The 20,286-nt window shown below is 42.7% G+C and overlaps 1 protein-coding gene across 1 annotated transcript; it reads left to right on the top strand.

Annotated features, from left to right (window-relative positions):
- The first annotated feature begins 471 nt into the window (after positions 1–471).
- On the top strand, positions 472–20,055 carry LOC129700347 (eukaryotic translation initiation factor 2 subunit 1). The gene is made up of 8 exons (XM_055640749.1): positions 472–645; positions 6,425–6,666; positions 8,575–8,654; positions 9,770–9,921; positions 11,165–11,271; positions 12,435–12,532; positions 15,376–15,519; positions 19,526–20,055. Exons 2-8 carry the CDS (start codon positions 6,426–6,428, stop codon positions 19,649–19,651), a joined length of 948 nt encoding a protein of 315 aa, XP_055496724.1. The 5' UTR covers positions 472–645; position 6,425; the 3' UTR covers positions 19,652–20,055.
- The last annotated feature ends 231 nt before the right edge of the window (positions 20,056–20,286 follow it).

Below are 20,286 nucleotides of genomic sequence, written 5' to 3'. Positions count from 1 at the left end.
CATTTGCAGTTTGCAGTTCTTTCCCACACCCGACCTCGCACTATCCGTGTTCTCCGGAGCTGCTGCCTGACCCCAGCACTGAGTTACTCCAGCACTGAGTGTATATTGTGCCAGTTGTAACCACTGGCGACTGGAGAAGCAGCGGCTGTGTGTCACTACCAAGATGGCGGCCGCCACTACTAAGATGGCGGCCGCCAGGTCCCGCTGCAGCCACCGCGCATTTGGGGCGTTGCGGCCGATTTACAACAACCGATCCGTGCCAACCATCGCGGAAATACAGGACGGGGAAGTCAGGAAGTCAAATGAGATATCAATAAATTGGGGAGAGGCGACGATGGCGCCGCAAGGTTGGGCTGGAGGTGGGAGGGAACGGATGTGACATCGGCATCCGGCGGCGGTGTTGCTGTTGGCGCGTGCGCACTGTGGCGGCGGTGTTGCTGCTGGCGCGTGCGCACTGTGGCGGCGGTGAGTTCTCTGGGGCCTGTGAGTTGAGCCGGGCCGAGCGGGACAGGACAGCGGGCGGCACCGGCATCGGCAGCGGCATCGGCAGCGGCTGTGAGAGCGCTCGCCCTCCTCTGTGCAACAACAACAACAGCAACAACAACAGCAGCAGCAGCAGTGGTGCTACTGCACGACACGCGTCAGGTAGGTGAGGCGTGAATGCCGCCGCGGCCTGTTCTTCGCACCCACGCCGCTGCTCCATGGACCATGTTCCGGGCTGCGGCCTACTAGTACTTCAGGCGCATTTACCTGCAGTCTGGCGGCGGGGTGACGCCTCCACCCGCCGGCCCCGTATCTCTTACTTGGATCTCAAAGCGACTATGTGTAGGCAGGTTAAATCCGAGCCGGTCTGGCGGGGACCTCCCTTATGGCCCGCTATTCTCTCACATTAGAGACTGTACATCCCCCCCTTTTCGCCAGGCAGGCTGCACCATCCTTGTTTTCCAGTTGATCGTTGTATGCTGTGTGCCCACGTGTGGTTGAGAAACTGGGTTTGGTGAAGTGCAAGGCCGAGTATTGCATCATTCTGGCATCTAGCTCACATTTTATGGATTTGTCTTTGCTTTTCAATAAAATATACTGTCGGTTTGACTAAATGTAATATGTATTAGGACCAATTGAGAATCGCTTTTCGCTCGTTTACAAGAATGATTCCAGGAATTAATGCGATGAGCGTTTGACAGCACTGGGCCTCCACTCGCTGGAGTTTATAAGGTTGAGGGGGGGAACTCACTGTGAAGCTTGCAGCTTTATGAAAGGCATAGAGTGGATGTGGAAAGGATTTTTCCACTGGTGGGAGAGCCTAGGATCAGAGGTCATCGCCTCAGAATTATAGGGTGCTCTTTTAAAAAGGAGGTCATAGAGTGATACAGTGTGGAAACAGGCCATTTGGCCCAACTAGACTAGTCCCACCTGCCTGCGTTTGGTCCATATCCCTCCAAACCTGTCCTATCCATGTACCTGTCTAACTGTCTCTTAAATGTTGGGATAGTCCCAGCCTCGACTACCTCCTGTGGCTGCTTGTACCATACACCTACCACCCTTTGTGTGGAAAAAGTTACCCCTTGGATTACTATTAAATCTTTTCCCCATTACCTTGAACCTATGTCCTCTGGTCCTCGATTCCCCTACTCTGGGCAAGAGTTTCCGTGCATCTACCCGATCTATTCCTCATGATTTTATACACCTCTATAAGATCATTTCTCATCCTCCTGCGCTCCAAGGAATTGAGACCCAGCCTACTCAGCGCAGACCCTCTAGTCCTAGCAACATCCTCGTACATCTTTTCTGAACCCTTTTAGGCTTGACAATATGTTTCCTATAACATGGTGCCCAGAACTGAACACAATATTCTAAATGTGGTCCCACCACTTATCACCACAGAGATAAGACTTTTGCCTTCCATCACAGTGAGGTGTTGCAGATTCATGTGATGGACGTTTGTGTAAATTGTGTTAAGTGTGGGACTTGGTTTTTTTTGTAATGTTAAAGACTGTAGAAAATGCAATTTTGTTCAAACCAAGCTGTTTGAATGACAATAAAAGGCATTCTATTCTACCGACGTCTTATACAACTGCAACATGACCTCCCAATTTCTGTACTCAATACTCTGACTGATGAAGGCCAATGTGCTAAAAGCCTTTTTGACCACCTTATCTACCTGTGACTTGACCTTCAAGGAACCATGCACCTGCACTCCTAGATCCCTCTGCTCTACACTCCCCAGAGGCCTACCATTCACTGTGTAGGTCCTGCCCAAAGATCTTATAGCGAAGCAAGATGGGTTACTCTCACGCAAACGTGTAGTACGCTCATGGGCAGATTCATGGGCGATTTTATGACTCATTTTAGCAACCTACCTCCGCCATCTTGCTCCGCCATCTTGCTTCCGGCCAAAGATCGGATCCGCAGCGGGGAGAGGGAGTGTGGGGTCCGGGGCAGAGGGAGAGGGAGTGTAGGGTCCAGGGGAGAGGGAGTGTGGGGCCAGGGGAGAGGGAGTGTGGGGCCCGGGGCAGCGGGAGAGGGAGTGCGCGGCCCGGGGCAGCGGGAGAGGGAGCCGGGCCCGTGGGGCGGGGAGAGGGAGTGCGCGGCCCGGGCCCGGGGGCAGCGGGAGGGCAGCGGGAGAGGGAGAGTGTGGGGGAGTGTGGGCCAGGGGAGAGGGAGTGTGGGGCAGTGGGAGAGGCCCGGGGCAGCGAGAGCGCGGCCCGGGGCAGCGGGAGAGGGAGTGCGGGGCCCGGGGCAGCGGGAGAGGGAGTGCGGGGCAGCGGGAGAGGGAGTGCGCGGCCCGGGGCAGCGGGAGAGGGAGTGAGTGGGGCCCGGGGCAGCGGGAGAGGGAGTGCGCGGCCTGGGGCAGCGGGAGAGGGGATAAGGCCTAGTGTGTGTGAAGTTGCGGGGAGGTTTACAATGTTTCTTATTTACAATGTTTCTTATTTAATGTCCCGTGTCTAGTCTGAAATAAAGTTCATTATTGGATCAGAATATAATTGTGTGTGTTATATGATTATATACATTTATATAATTTTCATGTATGTGTGTTTATAAACATTTTATTCTTTAACAAGAATTAACAGAATTATGAACTAACAGAATTATGAATCTAACCCTATATCACACACAAAAAGTTCCCCCGCAATGTCAATTACCCTGCGAGTCAGGTCGGTTCCGGTTACTACAAAATCAACTCAAAACACTGTTTGTGAGCCATTTAAAAAGAAATGATTTAAAAAACATTAAAAAAGACAATTACCAGAGTCAAATTTTATTCTTGACAAGAAGTATGAACTGACAGATTTATGAATCTAACCCACACAAACTGTTGCCCCGCAACATTGATTACACTGCGAGTCGGGTCGGATCAGGTAGGCTCAGGTTGCTAAAATGGGCGTGGAAAAATGCCCAGGATCTCCTCCATAGCGTACTACTCATCAGCCCATTGCATTTCGCAGGAGTAGCCCATCTTGCTCTGCTATAAGATCTTTGGTCCTGCCCTTGTTAGATGTCAGAAAATGCAACACCTCACATTTTTATGTAGAAGGTGAGGTACTTCTTTAGTCTGAGGGTGGGAATTTGTGGAACTCATTGCCAAGTCGGTAGATAAGTTCTGGATTAGATTGGTTGTCAGGTGTTATGGGGAGAAGGCAAAAAAATGTGATTAGGTGGTAGAGATCAGCCATGGGCCGAAGGGCCAAATTGTATTCCTATAACTAATTTTATAGAGTTTTCATATTCTGTCACAAATAAGATGAAAAATTCTCGTGAGAACAAAGCTACCTATGGCACGGCAATTTCCAGTTTATCCCTTTACTTCAAAGATAGACACACGGTGCAGGAGTAACTCAGTGGGTCAGGCAGCATCTCTGGCGAAAAAGGATGGATGACTTTTCAGAATTGGACCCCTCTTCAGTCCGAATAATAGCCCCGATCCAAAACATCGCTCATCCTTTTTCTCCAGAGATGCTGCCTGACCCGCTAAGTTACTCCAACACTTTGTGATTATCTTTGGTATAAACCAACAACTGCAGTTCTTTGTTTCAAATTATCCTGTTAGTTTTTCTTTCATCTCCTGAATTAAACCATTTGAGCTTGTGAACAGTGAAATAATTATTGTGGTGGATATAATTGCACCACTGTAAAACCCCTGTAGGCTGTCAGTCAAATCTGGTGGCAGACCTCCCACTAGAATGCTATTGGCCTGGCTTATTGTTTATGTCTTGATTGGTTTAATATCCAGAAATATCTCTATTCAATGCAAACAGTAAATGAGTCTTGGCAGCTCACCAGGATAGAGAATTGCAAATATTTATCAGTCTTTGAATGAAGAATCAGTGTCCTGTCCCTTATTTTGTGACGTCCTGTTTCTATACCCCTTGGGCTCAAGTTGTACCACTCAGATTTGTTATTTCTCTTTTCAGTGGGGAGCAATGGGTATGTGCTGAAAAGTTGTCATCGTCATCTCTGTGCTGGATCTTGAACAGTGAAGGCTTGGTGCATTTAGTAATTATCATATGTGACTTAATTCATGGTGTCTTGATCTGAGTGGGGCTAAAAGCAAAACTAATTCCAATAGTTGAACATTTTGTGAGGTTACTTTTGGTTACAAGTGCTCTGATGTGGGTTAACTTTGCATCCATTGCAAGGTCAGTGCTAGATCTAATTTGGTCATTGGTTTTGGAATGCATGCTTCTAGGTCAGAAACTCTTGACTACACAACATCAAATCCAAGCTGATATTTTACAACTAAGTGTACTGTTTTACAATAGTTGTATAGCACTTTCAAACCTCTGCAATCAGTGAAGTACTTTTCAAAGTGTAGTCACAGATGTAGTTGAAAACGTAGATGCTTCATGTAGTGACATGATATAGACTACTTTAGATATTAGTTAAAGGATAAACATTGACTGAAAACTTGATTTTTTTTCTATCTCCACACTTCTAAATAGTGTCATAGGAACTTTTGGGTCCTGACTCAGCTGAGGGGTTTAACCAATTGTCTCATCTGAATGGTGACTCTTCTGAAAGCCCTAGCATTTGTTCAGCATTACCACCGGATTGCCAGCCTTCATGCCACTGCATTGTTATATTTCAAATGAGAAATTAAACATAAAGTATTGGGAATATTTCCATTAGCACAGTAAGCAAGGAGGAGATGATTTATGTATGAAATTAGTTAAAATTGACGTTTTGACACCAGTAGTTGTGACGAGGTGCGTTGAATTTTGGGTTTGAATACGATTGCACAGAATATTTTGCTGCACAGAATAGCTGAAGCACAGGTTGGTCTATCTTGCATTTTAAAGCAGAGTACAAAACAGGATATTGAGAATAAAACATACAAATTAGATGACTTTTTAATTTTACAAAGTAAAATTGTGATGGGCACTCAAAACAACATTGTGAATGTTTATAAAACTCTCGTTCGCATTTAAAACTTTGCATCTATTCTTTCCAATATCAATGTAGCATCCTTTAGGAGGAATGCCAACTGCTAAAATTCATAATATTTGAATTCAATCCCTTGTTTGTACTGTCAGCTGATCCCAGTTCTCAATTGAAAGAAACACAGAACAAAATACATGAATTTCCCAAATGCCATCCATTGATATGTCCAGAAAATATATTACGCAAGTGGATATTGTGCAGAAACATCACAGCTGAGCTGATCCTATTCAGATTTTTACAGAAAATTGGTTTAACACAACTAGTTTCAAGTAGAGTGCAAGGTAAACAAAAACATACACACCTGAATTCCTTGTTAAATTATTAAAGTTATATTTCCCCCCCCCCCACCACTGCGGTCCCCCATGTCGGAACCTCCATTGTTCTTTTCCCCCCCCACCCTCACGGTTCCTCCACGCTCTCATCGACTGTTGACCATGGTTCGACCCGCGAGGCTTCACCATTGCCGAGGACCCATCGTCGCGTGGCTTCACTGTTGCCGACGCTTCACCGCCGAGAGAGGCTTCACCGCTATCGACATTGTACTTCACGCCTCCGTGATGCCGGCGCGGGCTCCGACCAGGGCTTTTATGCGGCAATCCGGGAGACATTGAGACCACGGCGCCTCTAAAGGCCTCCTGATAGAAATGTAGATTGCTGTGACCAAGAGAAGCAAATATATGGGAAAGGTGGGTTTCGATTTTTGTTTCAGGTCACCAATACAATGTCCACAACCTTTCACACATTTAAAAGTCTCCTGGTACTTATCGTTCAGCTCACCAGCTTCTGCATCCAACACATAATTCTCCCACATTTCCACTGCATTCAACGTGATCACACCACCAGTTGCATCTTCCCATTTGGGTCCCGACCAACAATATTGCCTATCCATGTTCTCCAGAGATGCTGCCTGACCTACTGAATTACTCCAGTACTTTTTTTGCTCATTTAATATACTGAAACATTGCAACTTTTTTTTCTTTTTCAGGATGCCAGCTCTTAGCTGTCGATTTTACCAGCACAAATTTCCAGAAGTGGAAGATGTGGTGATGGTAAATGTCCGTTCTATCGCAGAGATGGGTGCCTATGTAAGCCTTCTAGAATACAACAACATTGAAGGCATGATTCTCCTCAGTGAGCTTTCAAGGAGACGTATCCGATCTATCAACAAACTTATTCGTATCGGTAGGAATGAATGTGTGGTCGTGATCAGAGTGGACAAGGAGAAAGGTAAGACATGGAGATTGCATTCTTTAGGTGTTGATATTTCAAATCTCCAGATATGGCACAGCTGAGGGAATTTTTGCATTCTTAAATTGTTGCTTTGCTGCTCTTGTCTCTTGGCACAAATGTCATTTATCTTGTTTCTGTGTCAGAAAGAATGGACAAGACCCAATGTAGGATTTGAGCATAGTTAGTGCCACGTGAGTCGTACTGTCTTGAATTTATACTAAATTAAGCCATGTCTACTTTTTGGCAGGTGTAATTGATTTTGTAAGATTTTTAAGAAAGAGCAAGAAATCTCTAATCGATGCAATGGGTGCCCTTTTAGGTACCCAGGGAGGGTACCTAACGGGGTGGGGGGGGGGGGAGAGATTGGTTGTGAAACATGCCTTGTAAGTGTGAAAGTTGCTGTGTAAGTTCATATTGTTCCTCTTAAAGTTAAAGCTTAATGTATTGCATAATCTTTTCTCCTAACATAGTTCCATAATAACTGGATTAAAAGCTTCTGCTGTAATTTAATATTCAAATGCCCTTTAATAGTTGCAAATTAGAACCATTTAGCTAAATTGTGCATGCGATGAACTTGGCTTTTTGAATGGATTGATGTGTGAGATTATTTAGTAATTTTTCTTCCCTTTCAGGAGCTTTAAAGATCAATTAAATGTGAAGCGTAATAACAGATTTAACCTGAGTTGTAGGCTATGGACTTTCTGCAAGAGCTTTGGCCTGGGTCTATTGCACAAACGCATATTTACAGATAAATAAGTTTTCCTGTTAGTTTATTGTCATATACACTAGGGTGCAATGAAATTCTTTATTCACATGAAGCTCAATCAGTGTACATACAATAAAGATAAATACAATAACAAGTGCAAGACAGAATATTAAAAAGCGAAAACAAATCAACCGAATGAGGTAGAACACCTCCTGGAAGGGATCTGAAATGGTTCTAGAGTCAGATCGCAAAGGGGAAGAAGCTGTTCTAACGTCTAGACATCTGAGCTTTCAAACTTCTGTATCTTCTCACAGAAGGTAGAAGAGAAAAAAGGGAAAAGCCGGGGTGGCATGCATCCTTGAGAATACTTCTAGCCTTCCTGATGCAATGTGCAGTGACGATAGTCTGGATGGAAGGAAGTGACAAATCTGTGATGGACTGGGCTGTGTTCTCTTCTCTCGGTGGGTTCAGACAGTCATGGGCAGAGCAGTAGCCTGGCTGTGATGCATCTCGTCAGAATACTTTCTATAGCATGTCTGCAGAAGTTTGAAATCATCCTTGTTGATGTTCTGATCTTCTCTAATGCCTAAGAAAGTAAATACAATGATCACGCTTTCTTGATCGCCACATCAGTGTGAAGAAACTAGATTAGGTTGCTGGTGATATGGATGCCTGGAAACTTGAAGGTGTTGACCATCTCTGTAGCAGCTCTGCTGATGAGGATTGGGTTGTGTTCCTTCGGTCAACAACCAACTCTGCTGACTTACTGGTGTTAAGATCTAGGTTATTCTGATGCCATGACCTTAGATTCTCGATCTCCATTTCATCATTATTGCAGGTCTGACTGACAACAGTAAACAGTGGCATCATCAGTGAACTTGATTAAGTTGACAATGTACTTGCCATGCAGTCATGGGTGTATAGGGAGTAGAACAAGGAACTGAGCATACAATCCTAAAGAACATCAGTGTTGAGGATCAGGATGCAGGAAATGATAGACCAATTGTAATGGATCAAGATTTGCTGGTCAAGTCCAGAAGCCAGTTGCAGGTGTGCAGGGGTCCAGAAATGTAAGCGTGAACTTGTTTGGCATAATGATATGGGAAGGCTGAACTGTAGTCAATGACTAGCATTACGATTGACTGGTAAATGGTGGCACAGTGAAACAGTGCTTGCTTATTCTTTCCTGTTTAATCCAGGTTATATCGATCTGTCTAAGCGCAGAGTTTCACAAGAAGAAACCATCAAATGTGAAGACAAGTTTACCAAATCTAAGACTGTAAGTATTTTCATTTTCTCTCACATTTACAGAAATGGAAAATCTGGGTCTTGGGTTAAATGTGCCAATTATTTACTTGCTCTGCAATTGGATGTATAAATTGTGGCTTTACATTAGTTTGTATAATTGCAAGCTTGTTACATTCAACAGCATTGCACAAAGGTTTGCATATTAAATACCAATGGAAGCATCCTCTTCATGCTTAGTTCTTTTTATGCAAATGGACAGTCCTGCATAAGAGGCTTCCAGTATTTCAAATTCACTTTCTTCCCAGTAGCCTTGTCTAATATCCACTTTTTGTTGGATTTAACAGTAGAGTGAGACAGAACCATTTTTTTTCTAATTCTTTAACATTGGATTGTGAGATAAGTTTTAGATCCTTTCCCATTTGGCTAGTGGAGTAAAAATGTCATTACACTTCACTAATAAAGTTTATTTTATAATTTTGATGGAAAGGACAGTATAAAGGTTGCATTCCAGTTGATCAGAATTTAGTTGTAGAATGTCGTCTTGACCCATTTGATGACACTCTTGCCCTTTGAGTTACATAACAATTTCAAGCCTTTTGGAAATTTTGGTCAGCTCTGGATATGCTTCTAGTGTTGGTCCATGAGTAGGATATAATGCATTGAGCCTTAATATCCAGAAATCTACTAATATCAGACGCGCTGCAAATTATAATCATTGATCGTATATCATAGCAAAGTCCTGATTCATGATAAATGGTGAGAAAATAAACAAGATGTCTATTGCTAGGGAGGCGCTGAATTGAAGATCTTTCAAATTAGAGTGCGAATAAATTTTCTCCCCGTTTTGGTGATTTGCAATAGGTGTGGTGGGAAAGCACTACTCTAAGAATCTTGGAGTTGTGCTATCCCTTGCCAAACAGTACAAAAATAAGCTTGGTTTTCATCTAATCTGCTTGATGTTCATTGGATACCATTTTGAGTGTAATACCATTGACTCAATTTCAATGAGAAGTTGTGGGATATTCTGTGGGATATCAAGACACAGATTCCACCTTTAAAATAAATTTCCATAAAAAAATAAAAAATTGGCATTTGTTGTTTATTAAATTTTGAGTGAAACATTTATCATGCTTTTTTTTTTTATAGGTGTACAGTATCTTAAGACATGTGGCAGAAGTGCTTGAGTACACAAAAGATGAACAGCTAGACTCCCTATTTCAGAGGACAGCGTGGGTTTTTGATGAGAAGTACCGGAGGCCTGGATATGGAGCTTATGATGCGTTTAAACACGCAGTTTCGTAAGAATGAAATTACTTTCTTCATTCAAGGGTGGGAATTTTCTGGGATGCTTCCTCCTATCTCATTTGGGTTGTTTTTTTTAAAACTAGTTTAATTGTCATGGACGTTAATATAGCTGCATTATCTTTGTCAAGTCTGCCCCTCTGTTTATCATGATGGAAACACAGTAATTTGTATTACAACAGGGAAAATTCACCCATAGGGGTCTTGGGATATTTTTGTTGTTCATTCCATTTGAAATCCTGTTATAAAGTAATGTAATACGTGTCACATCTATCAGCCTGAATATTTTCAAGGAATATATCCCATAAACACTCTTGTAAATGTAATCTAGGCACGATCCCCATGATTTCATGAGGCAATTATTTAATTTGACACATGATGTCAGCAGATGGAAACTTTGTTGACATGCTGCTTCTAAATTTTACTTTAACTTCGGAGATTAATTTTAAAAAAGTTTGATTCCACCCTTATTCAAAAACTACTATAACAAACGAGACAATGTAAATTGATGTGCGGGGCTAACAATATGAACATTGTTTTTATTTGAAGACCTGCATAGTGTTCAAGTAATTAAATTGAGTTGAAGGGCCTGTTGCATTATAAAGCCTTTTAATTTATTTGCTTCTAGCCTATTTATACGAGGTGGCCTCAACTTGTGTAGAATCTATATGCAGATTGACTGAGTTGGCCTGCTTCAGCTATCCTACAAATAAGAGTAAACATGGTGCACACAGTGTCTTAGATTTGGACAAATTTGTTGTGCATTTCACTTGTTTAACGACATTGTTGGGCAAACTATTTCTTGTATGCAAGCCATGATGTCACAGAACAATTCCACTGAATCATTGTATCCGGAACTAATCCTATCTGTACTTGTAATTGCAATAGGAACACTTGGTTTTGATAGGAGTGCCAAACATGTCTGATTGGTCTCCAGTATCCTTTCAGCAACAGGACTGAGATTAGCTTTAACGCTGTCCATTTTAACCTTGGGAGCAAGCTATGAATTTAATAACTGCTTTCCTGTTCTGTGTGGCTCAGTAGATCTATGGAGAAAATCACAGCACCAACTAAGATTCTTAGTTAATGGAAATTTTCTTTCCACGTTGCCATTTATTTTTGCTCATCTGATTGCTTGTACATTGCTGTGCACAGATTGTTCTTGCGTGGACTTTAGTCTGACTAAATGATGTTATCGTGTCCCTCTCTTCCATTCCCCCACACCAACCTCATGTGTAGAGACCCTACCATTCTAGACACTCTTGATTTGACAGAAGAAGAGCGGGGTGTGTTGCTTGAAAATATTAGACGGCGTCTGACCCCACAGGCTGTTAAAATTCGAGCAGGTAGGTTTATTGTGATATTGTACTACCATGAGGGCACACAGTGGGCAGTTCGTTCTAGCTTAATTGGTTGTGTTTTGGGTTTGGTGTTTGCATGAGATTGGATAAAAAGTAAATGATTCATTGAACTATTCATCAACATTAGTAGAAAATGATTCAATGTAGATTGTGTACATTTATATTCCCTCCTTTCCTTATGCTTACATAGATGTAATTGTCTAAAAAGTCACAGTTTTGCTTTAATCTCACCCATGTGACCATGTGTAACTCAAACTCTGCTTATCCATCTGTTCTCTGCTGACTGATCTGCATTGCTGTCAAGTTGTCAGGAAGACTGGCTCTGTCTTTGGGGTGGAGTTGGATTCATGGGAGATGGTTTTGAAGGGGAGGATGCTCCTCAAACTGCGGAGCATCACGGACAATACAGCTCACCCCCTCCATGACACTGATCAACCTGAGGAGTACCTTCAGCAACAGACTGGCTCCACCAAGATGAAGGACAGAACGCCACAGGAGATCCTTTGCTGTGGATCTCAAACTTTACAACTCCTCCCCCTTCTGTCGTGGGGTAGACTGAGGCTGACCCCCCCCCCCCCCCCCCAATCTTTGCGCATCCCCAAAGGCTTGCCACTCACTTTATTTTCATGTATTTTGTGTTTTATTATGACTGTTGGCATTTTAATTTCCCTCCTGGAATAAATAAAGTTCTATCGTATCGTAGGTCTTAAAATTCTCATCCATACATTAACATGGGTGTCTTGCCACTGGGTCCAGGCTCTGCAATCTGTATCAAATCTTGAATGTCAGCACTGCTCAAATCCTGATCCCTTGATCATTGTTGATCTAATTTAATCGTTGCCTCCTTACATTTCATGATTTAGCTGCCACACCCCTCAGCCCTAGGATCTTTCCCTATAATCGGTGTCTCTAGTCACTGTTAAGCTATTCCATAATGTAGATATTTGGCCATCTTAATATTTCCTTGAGGCTCTTTATGAAGTTTTGTTTATTAATGTCATCAGAGGCCTTGATGTTCTGTTTTGCTAATGCTTTACATATATTGAATACCATTATTGTGATTGGTTATTTTTAAATTGGGTTTGTTTTTTATTTTCCTGCTTCAATTTTCACCTGTTTCTTAATGATCATTTTCTTTCTTTAACCAGATATTGAAGTTGCATGTTATGGATATGAAGGCATTGATGCTGTAAAAGAGGCGCTTCGAGCTGGTCTAGGATGTTCTACAGAAATTATGCCCATTAAGGTGAGTGTTCTATTAACTGTTACTTGTACAGCTAGTCAAGTAGTTGACTCCACTAACGAATCTGAGGTCTGGCATGAATTTTCAGTAACGAGGAGCCAGGCAGGGTAAAGAATTTGGCCTTTGGTTAGTGTTATAGCACAAAAATGATATTCTGATAGATGGATAAAAGGGATTGGAGGAAATTTGTGTAAAGCACATATTAGTTGGGCCAAATCATTGTTTCTGGAAGTTATTTGTAGTTTTGCGATTGTTAACAATCAATTTATTTACTAAGTGGGAAATTTAAAAAAAAAAAAATCTCAAACTGAGATGAGAATTGTAATGTACCAACTTTGTAGATTTATCCATCTGTTTTGAGCATTAAATTTTTCAATGAACACTGTTCGGTGCTTGTAATTAAAATAAATAGCATATTAAGAAGCACATCTATCTATCTATCTATCTATCTACCTTCTATCTTCTATCTATCTATATATATATAAAAGTCTGTGGCTGCCGCCTGCCGTCCGGCTGCCAGCTGCCTTTCTTCCTTTTGATTCGCTGCTCCTTCCTGTCAGCTTCCAACACACATCGAAACAAAGTGCAAGACAGGAACACTGAACTTTTCACTGCTGCAGCAGGCAGGGGAGGTGCAATTGAGGGAGGCAGGGGAGTGCTGGAAACTTACATTTGGCAACGGCTTCAGTTCCATTGGAGGAGACGGGTGCATGGTGGAATATTGGGTTGGGGGGAGCAGACCCAACGGGTCTGCACTTGGTGTAGTTAATATATAAAACTCAAATGCATCCGTCCGCCTGCAGTAGGGATCCCTTCCTGCTTTTTGATTCGTTGACGGCTGCTCCTTCCTATCAGCTTCCAACACACTTCGAAACAAAGTTGCAAGACAGGAACACTGAACTTTTCACTGCTGCAGCAGGCAGGGGAGGTGCAATTGAGGGAGGCAGGGGAGGGCTGGAAACTTACATTTGGCAACGGCTTCAGATCCATTGGAGGAGACGGGTGCATGGTGGAATATTGGGTTGGGGGAATCACACCATTGGGGGAGCAGACCCAACGGGTCTGCACTTTGTCTAGTATATATATAAAAGTCTGTGGCTGCCGCCTGCCGTCCGGCTGCCAGCTGCCTTTCTTCCTTTTGATTCGCTGCTCCTTCCTGTCAGCTTCCAACACACTTTGAAACAAAGTTGCAAGACAGGAACACTGAACTTTTCACTGCTGCAGCAGGCAGGGGAGGTGCAATTGAGGGAGGCAGGGGAGTGCTGGAAACTTACATTTGGCAACGGCTTCAGTTCCATTGGAGGAAACGGGTGCATGGTGGAATATTGGGTTGGGGGAATCACACCATTGGGGGAGCAGACCCAACGGGTCTGCACTTGGTCTAGTTATTATATAAAAGTCTGTGGCTGCCGCCTGCCGTCCGTCCGGCTGCCTGTCTGCCTTTTGATGCGCTGCTCCTTCCTATCAGCTTCCAACTCACTTCAAAACAAAGTTGCAAGACAGGAACACTCTGAACTTTTCACCTCAACGGGATATCACAGCAAGTGCTTCAACAGGAGGGGGAGGGCCAATTGGTATTGCAATTGGAACTGCTGCAGCAGGCAGGAGAGGTGAAATTTGATTTTTTTTTAAAATCCACTGCTGAGGGAGGCAGGGGAGTGCTGGAATCTTACATTTGGGAACGGGTTCTGTTGGAGGAGACGGGTGCATGGTGGAATCTTGGGTTGGGGGATCACACCATTGGGGGAGCAGACCCAACGGGTCTGCACTTGGTCTAGTTATATATAAAAATGTGCTGCCGCTGCTGAACATAAGTGATGGTAATACCATGGTTATTTCATTAAAAACTTCCTATGTTACGTTTCGATCTTTATATTTATTTAAATATCACATTGTTGCATTTAGATGAGGATTTATTAGGATGATCAGGTAAGCAAAAGTTTAACAAATCAGTGACCCGAGACATCAAAATTGGTTTGGGAACAACTCCATCCAAGACTGCAAGTAATTGCAGAGAATTGTGGACACAGCCCAGACCATAACACAAACCAACCTCCCTCCCATTGACGCCATTTACATTGCACGCTGTCTCGGCAAAGCCACCAGCATAATCAAGGACGAGTCTCACCCCGGTCACTCCCTCTTCTTCCCTCTCCCATCAGGCAAGAGGTACAGAAATGTGAGAATGCATATCTGCAAATTCAAGAACAGTTTCTTCCCAGCTGTTATCAGGCAACTGAACCATCCTATCGACTAGGAAATGGTTCTGAGCTACTATCTTCCTCATTGGAGACCCATGGACTATCTTCAATCGTACTTTATCTTGCACTAAATGGTATTCCCCTTATCATACAAATGTACACTGGATGGCTCAACTTTAATCATGTATTGCCTTCACGCTGACTGGTTAGCACACCACAAACGCTTTTCACTGTACTTCGTTGCACATGACAATGAACTAAATTAAAATGTATTGAATTCAGAATGGTGAACTTGTACCAAGAACCATATAGATGTAACAGTTAGATATTGAGAATTTAATTAAACAAAAATAGTTAATTTATGGAAAACCAGCAAACTTGTGTAATCCTTAACTTCCAATTTATAATTTGATATTGTGCGTAGAAATGGTTCGGGTGATGTTCAAGGAAAATTATTTAGATGCAAAACGTATCATGCGGAACATATCATTAGGTTACATGTTTTTGTGAACATGTCATTTGGCTTAGTCCTCCTCAGCCAAACTATTTTGTGGAACTGTGTGGGTGACTGAGTATTCCAGAATTCCATTTTTAAATTGTGGTGAATAATTAATCATGGTACTTAACTTTTACTTCCCTGTCCAGATAAATCTAATAGCTCCTCCAAGATACGTCATGACTACCACCACACTTGAACGAACAGAAGGTCTTTCTGTTCTAAACCAAGCCATGTCCGCAATTAAAGATCGTATTGAGGAGAAAAGAGGAGTTTTCAATATCCAAATGGAGGTCAGTCTCGTTTTCATGCCTGCACATTCCTACATTATATCTTACAATCCAATGTGGTTTTTAATGTAGTGAAAAAGTTTATTGTGGTTATCCTGTGCACATTCCATCAGTGCACAAGTGATTTCAACTGTACCATGATACAACCCAAGAATTTCAGAGAAGTGAACATACAGGAAAGAAAACAGCTGACTTTGCAAACTAGGTCGGGATGCTCTGGTGGCCCATTAACTGAAACATTAATTGTTTACTGGAATGTGACACATAGCCTGGCTACACAATCTAAGCACAGTTTTACACTCTGCTGATGCATTTGCATCAGGTTATGCCCTCCTCACTCAACATTACTTTCTACAGATCAATAGCTGTTAGACACTGGGCCAGAGAGGAGGTAAGAGACTTGGCCATCAACGGACAGGTCATTTTGGGGCTTTTTGGCTTGTGCTCCAGTTTGGAAAGTGGTGGCTTTGAAGAAAGTGAATACTGTGGCGGTTATCTTCCTAGGTTTGGTTGATTCTGGATTTGTTCCAGTGCATTGGAGTGATGCAAATGTGACCCTCTCTATTTTGGAAAGGAGGGTGGGAGTGAACAGTCAGTTGTCAGCAGCAGGAGTATTCCTGAAATCTATAATGAACTAGACTAAGTGGGACCCGTTGGGTCCCAGCATCACACGGGAGGGCTGGTCCCCCAACGCAATATTCCACCTCTCCACCAATTCCAATATTGCTGGCCAGTGGGGGAGTTTCTGGAGCGCTAGTATGTGTGTTGTGGGTCAAAGGGACTGGCTTCCAGAGGGCTAGTATGGACATTGTGGGCTGAATGGATTATTGGGCTGGCAGCTCAGTCACTCAGGCTGTTGTGCACTGAAGGAACTGGTTTCCAGAGGGCTAGTATGGACATTGTGGACTGAATGGATTTTTGGACTTGCAGTTCACCAAGTCATGGGTGGTGGGCAGGTACTTCAGTCACTTACACCTGGTGGGCTGGCATTTCACTCATGGCTGGTGGGCTCACAGCTGGTGGTGGCAGTTCACTCAGTCTCCCTTCTTCCCCCCCCCACTCTGCTCCATGCCATTCCCCTCCCCCACACGCACTCAGTCCATCTCCCCTCAATCTCCCCCCATGCAGTCTTAGTGGCTCTCCACACACACATTCACACAGACACACACACACAGATACTCAGACACTCACGCAGCCACACACTCAGACACATACAGACACTCACGTACACAGTGACACAGTCAAACACTCACACATACAGGCACTCACACTCATCCACAGATACAGACACAGCAACTCATACATACGCACGCACAAACAGACGACGCGCACACACACTTTAGAAGCAATAGAGATACTATCTGCAAGCATTTTAGAACCAATAGACATTTTATTGCAAGCTTTAGAACCAATAGACATTTTTTGCAAGCATTAGAACCAATAGACATTTTTTGCAAGCTTTAGAACCAATAGACATTTTTTTGCAAGCTTTAGAATCAAACATTTTTTTGCAAGCATTTTAGAACCAATAGACATTTTTTTGCAAGCATTTTAGAACCAATAGACATTTTTTTGCAAGCATTTTAGAACCAAAAAAGACACAATCTGCAAGCATTGTAGAACCGAAAGAGATTTTACCGAATAAGGTAAACCAAAAGCATTTTACAACCACTAAGGGCACTCACATTTGAGTAGACATGTGTTATTCACAGCTCAGAGAAACGTGACCTTCTGCATTCCTCCATCTTGAAGAGACTGTGAGGCACACCACTTCTGGGTTTTATAGTCCCTCCCCCTCCCACCTTTGCAAGCATTTTAGAACCAATAGACATAATTTTGCAAGCTTTAGAACCAATAAACATTTTTTTGCAAGCTTTAGAACCAATAGACAATTTTTTTGCAAGCTTTAGAACCAATAGACATTTTTTTTTGCAAGCATTGTAGAATCAAAAGAGACACTTTTTGCAAGCATTAGAACCAATAGACTTTTTTTTTGCAAGCTTTAGAACCAAAAGACACACTTTTTTGCAAACATTTTGGAACCAATAGACACTTTTTGCAAACATATAGACACTTTTTGCAAGCATATAGATATAGATATGCCATTTATTGTCACTATACATGTACAGTGAAACTGAAAGCTGCTCGTACTCAGTGCATACATACAATTTAGCACAAAAAAACAAGAAACAGGAAAAAACAAAAAACAGAAGGGAGATGGGGGGGGGAATAGGTGCACAAATTCTGCGGCGCTACATACATATATACATATATACAGATGGAAGTCCGTGTTGGGCGGTGTAGTCAGTGCATGTTTGAATTTGAATTTATAGTAGATATAATTCTCGAAAGCAACTATTCCTGAGTCTGTTTGGCCTGGATTTGATGCACCTATAGCGCCTTCCAGAGGGCAGCAGGTCGAACAGTCCAAACGCAGGATGGGAGCTGTCTTTGATGATCTTCTTTTATGCTAAGGCAGCGGGAGGTGTAGATGTCCATCAGGGAGGGGATAGGGGCAGCCAATGATCCTCTGCGCTGTCCTGGTTACCCTCTGAAGCCTCTCCCCGTCTGCCATGGTGCAGCTGCCATACCATGCTGTAATGCAGTATGTCAGCAGGCTCTCGATGGACGAGCGGTAGAAGGTCAGCAGCAGGTTAGAGTCCAGGTTGTGCTTCCTGAGGACCCTCAGGAAGTGCAGCCGCTGCTGAGCCTTCTTGATGACCACTGTCGTGTTGTCCGTCCAGGAGATGTCAGCAGCGATATGGACGCCGAGAAACCGGAAGGTGTTGACCCTCTCCACACACTCGCCGTTGATGTGTAGGGGGGCTAAGTCGGTGCTGTGCCTCCTGAAGTCGACAATGAGCTCTTTTGTTTTCCTGGTGTTCAGAGCCAGATTGTTTTCTGAACACCAGCGGGGCAATTTAGAACCAATAGACATTTTTTTGCAAGCTTTAGAACCAATAGACATTTTTTGCAAGCATTTTAGAACCAATGGAGACATTTTTTGCAAGCATTTTAGAACCAATAGACATTTTTTGCAAGCTTTAGAACCAATAGACACTTTTTGCAAATATTTTAGAACCAATAGACACTTTTTGCAATCATTTTAGAACCACTAAGGGCACTCACATTTGAGTAGACATGTGTTATTCACAGCTCAAAGAAACGTGACCCTCTGCCTTCCTCCATCTTGAAGAGTGAGTGAGGCACACCACTTCCTGGTTTTATAGGCCCTTCCCCCCCCTGCCGCCAGCGGGGCAACAGAGAGAATGGGGAATTTTGTAAAAACATTAATATCTCTGTCATTTTTCATTGACGGGAAAAATCCTCGGCACACATGCGGCGGAGGGGGGCTCTGAGCAAGGTGGCCAAAAATGACGGCCGTAGGTGACGGCGTTCTCTTGGAAATCGCAGCACAGATGGCCAAAGAGCGGTCAAGAACAGAGATTTAGTAATATAGATAGATGACATAACAGAACACCTTAAATAATACAAAAATTGAGCTAAATCAGTATAGGTTTATGAAAGTAAAATTTGACTAATCAGTTTTTTGATGATTTTGAATAATAGAACAGATGGGGGAATTCATGGACTGCAATCTATTTAGTTTCAGAAAGGCTTTCAGAAAGGTACCACATGAGATTGGCTGTTTTAGACTATGTAGAATTTACATGAATTGACAATTGGGTATTGGGCAGGCAGTAAAGAGTGAGAATTCTCAGTTTGTTCGGCTGCCTCTATTGAGGTGCTGCTGAGGTGGGTGCTTGGACTTAAAATTTAGAAAAATGTGAGAGGAACTCTGAAATGTAAACATTTCTTAAAGGGCTCGACAGGCCAGATTCAGGGACGATGTTTCCCCTTACTAAGGAACGTGGGAGCTAGGGAAACAATTTGAGAGTAAGGAATTGGCCATTTAAGTCTGAGGCGTGGAGGATGGTGAACAACTGTGTACAATCTAGGTTATACCTTGGGTCATATCTTTTGCATTAATCTGTTGATGCTTTTACAGCCCAAAGTGGTTACAGATACGGATGAGACGGAGCTGGCTAGACAACTTGAGCGACTGGAGCGGGAAAATGCTGAAGTTGACGGAGATGATGATGCAGATGAAATGGAAGCAAAAACTGAAGATTAATTACTTGTTGAATTGTGGAATTTGACAAAATTCCATTCAAATACCAGACTCTTAAGCCATCAGTATTGGACGTATCCAAAATATTTCATACATATATTTGAGTACTCATTTGCCCTAACATGACTGGAAATTGTTCTGAACCTTTTCATATCCAATATAAAATGAACCCGATTAATGCAATTTTTTGTAAAGCTGTAACAGCTAGATTTCTTTAAAGAAAGTCGGGCACTCAACTTGCTCTTTACTGTTATTTGCAGCGAAACTCCTTCCAATTGAAAACACCAGAAAATCACTGCTTTCAGTTTCTTAAGTATGTTGTTCTTTGGAAGAAGGGATTTTTATTTCCCCAAAAGATTGTATTTAAAACATCAAACGAAAAAATAAACATTGGCAAAATACAATTACATTAGTGAAACTTCAAGTCTTTTTTTAAATATTTCTTAAGCTTTCTTTGTGCAGTACCTAATAACCTGTTATGGATGACTGTGACTAAAATATCTGACATTGTTAACATTGGATGAAAGTAGGGGCTACTTTTGGACACGAACATTTGATTTGTCTCCTCCGCAGAGCTATCTTTGCACTTTGATTGTGTAACTTGACAATACATGAAATTGGAAATGCAAATCAAAACC

This window comes from Leucoraja erinacea, chromosome 9 (genome assembly GCF_028641065.1).
Source record: "Leucoraja erinacea ecotype New England chromosome 9, Leri_hhj_1, whole genome shotgun sequence".
Lineage (NCBI taxonomy): Eukaryota > Metazoa > Chordata > Chondrichthyes > Rajiformes > Rajidae > Leucoraja > Leucoraja erinaceus.
The sequence above is the reverse complement of the archived record's forward strand: the minus strand, read 5'-3'. Positions and strand labels throughout refer to the sequence as shown.

What these genes read in the sequence shown, in the direction of transcription:
- LOC129700347 (XM_055640749.1), top strand. Translation starts at nt 6,426, where the DNA reads ATGCCAGCTCTTAGCTGTCGATTTTACCAGCACAAATTTCCAGAAGTG. An exon ending in AGTTTACCAAATCTAAGACT is followed by an intron (nt 8,655 to 9,769) that starts GTAAGTATTTTC and finishes TTTTTTTTATAG; the next exon opens with GTGTACAGTATCTTAAGACA. An exon ending in TTTTCAATATCCAAATGGAG is followed by an intron (nt 15,520 to 19,525) that starts GTCAGTCTCGTT and finishes ATGCTTTTACAG; the next exon opens with CCCAAAGTGGTTACAGATAC.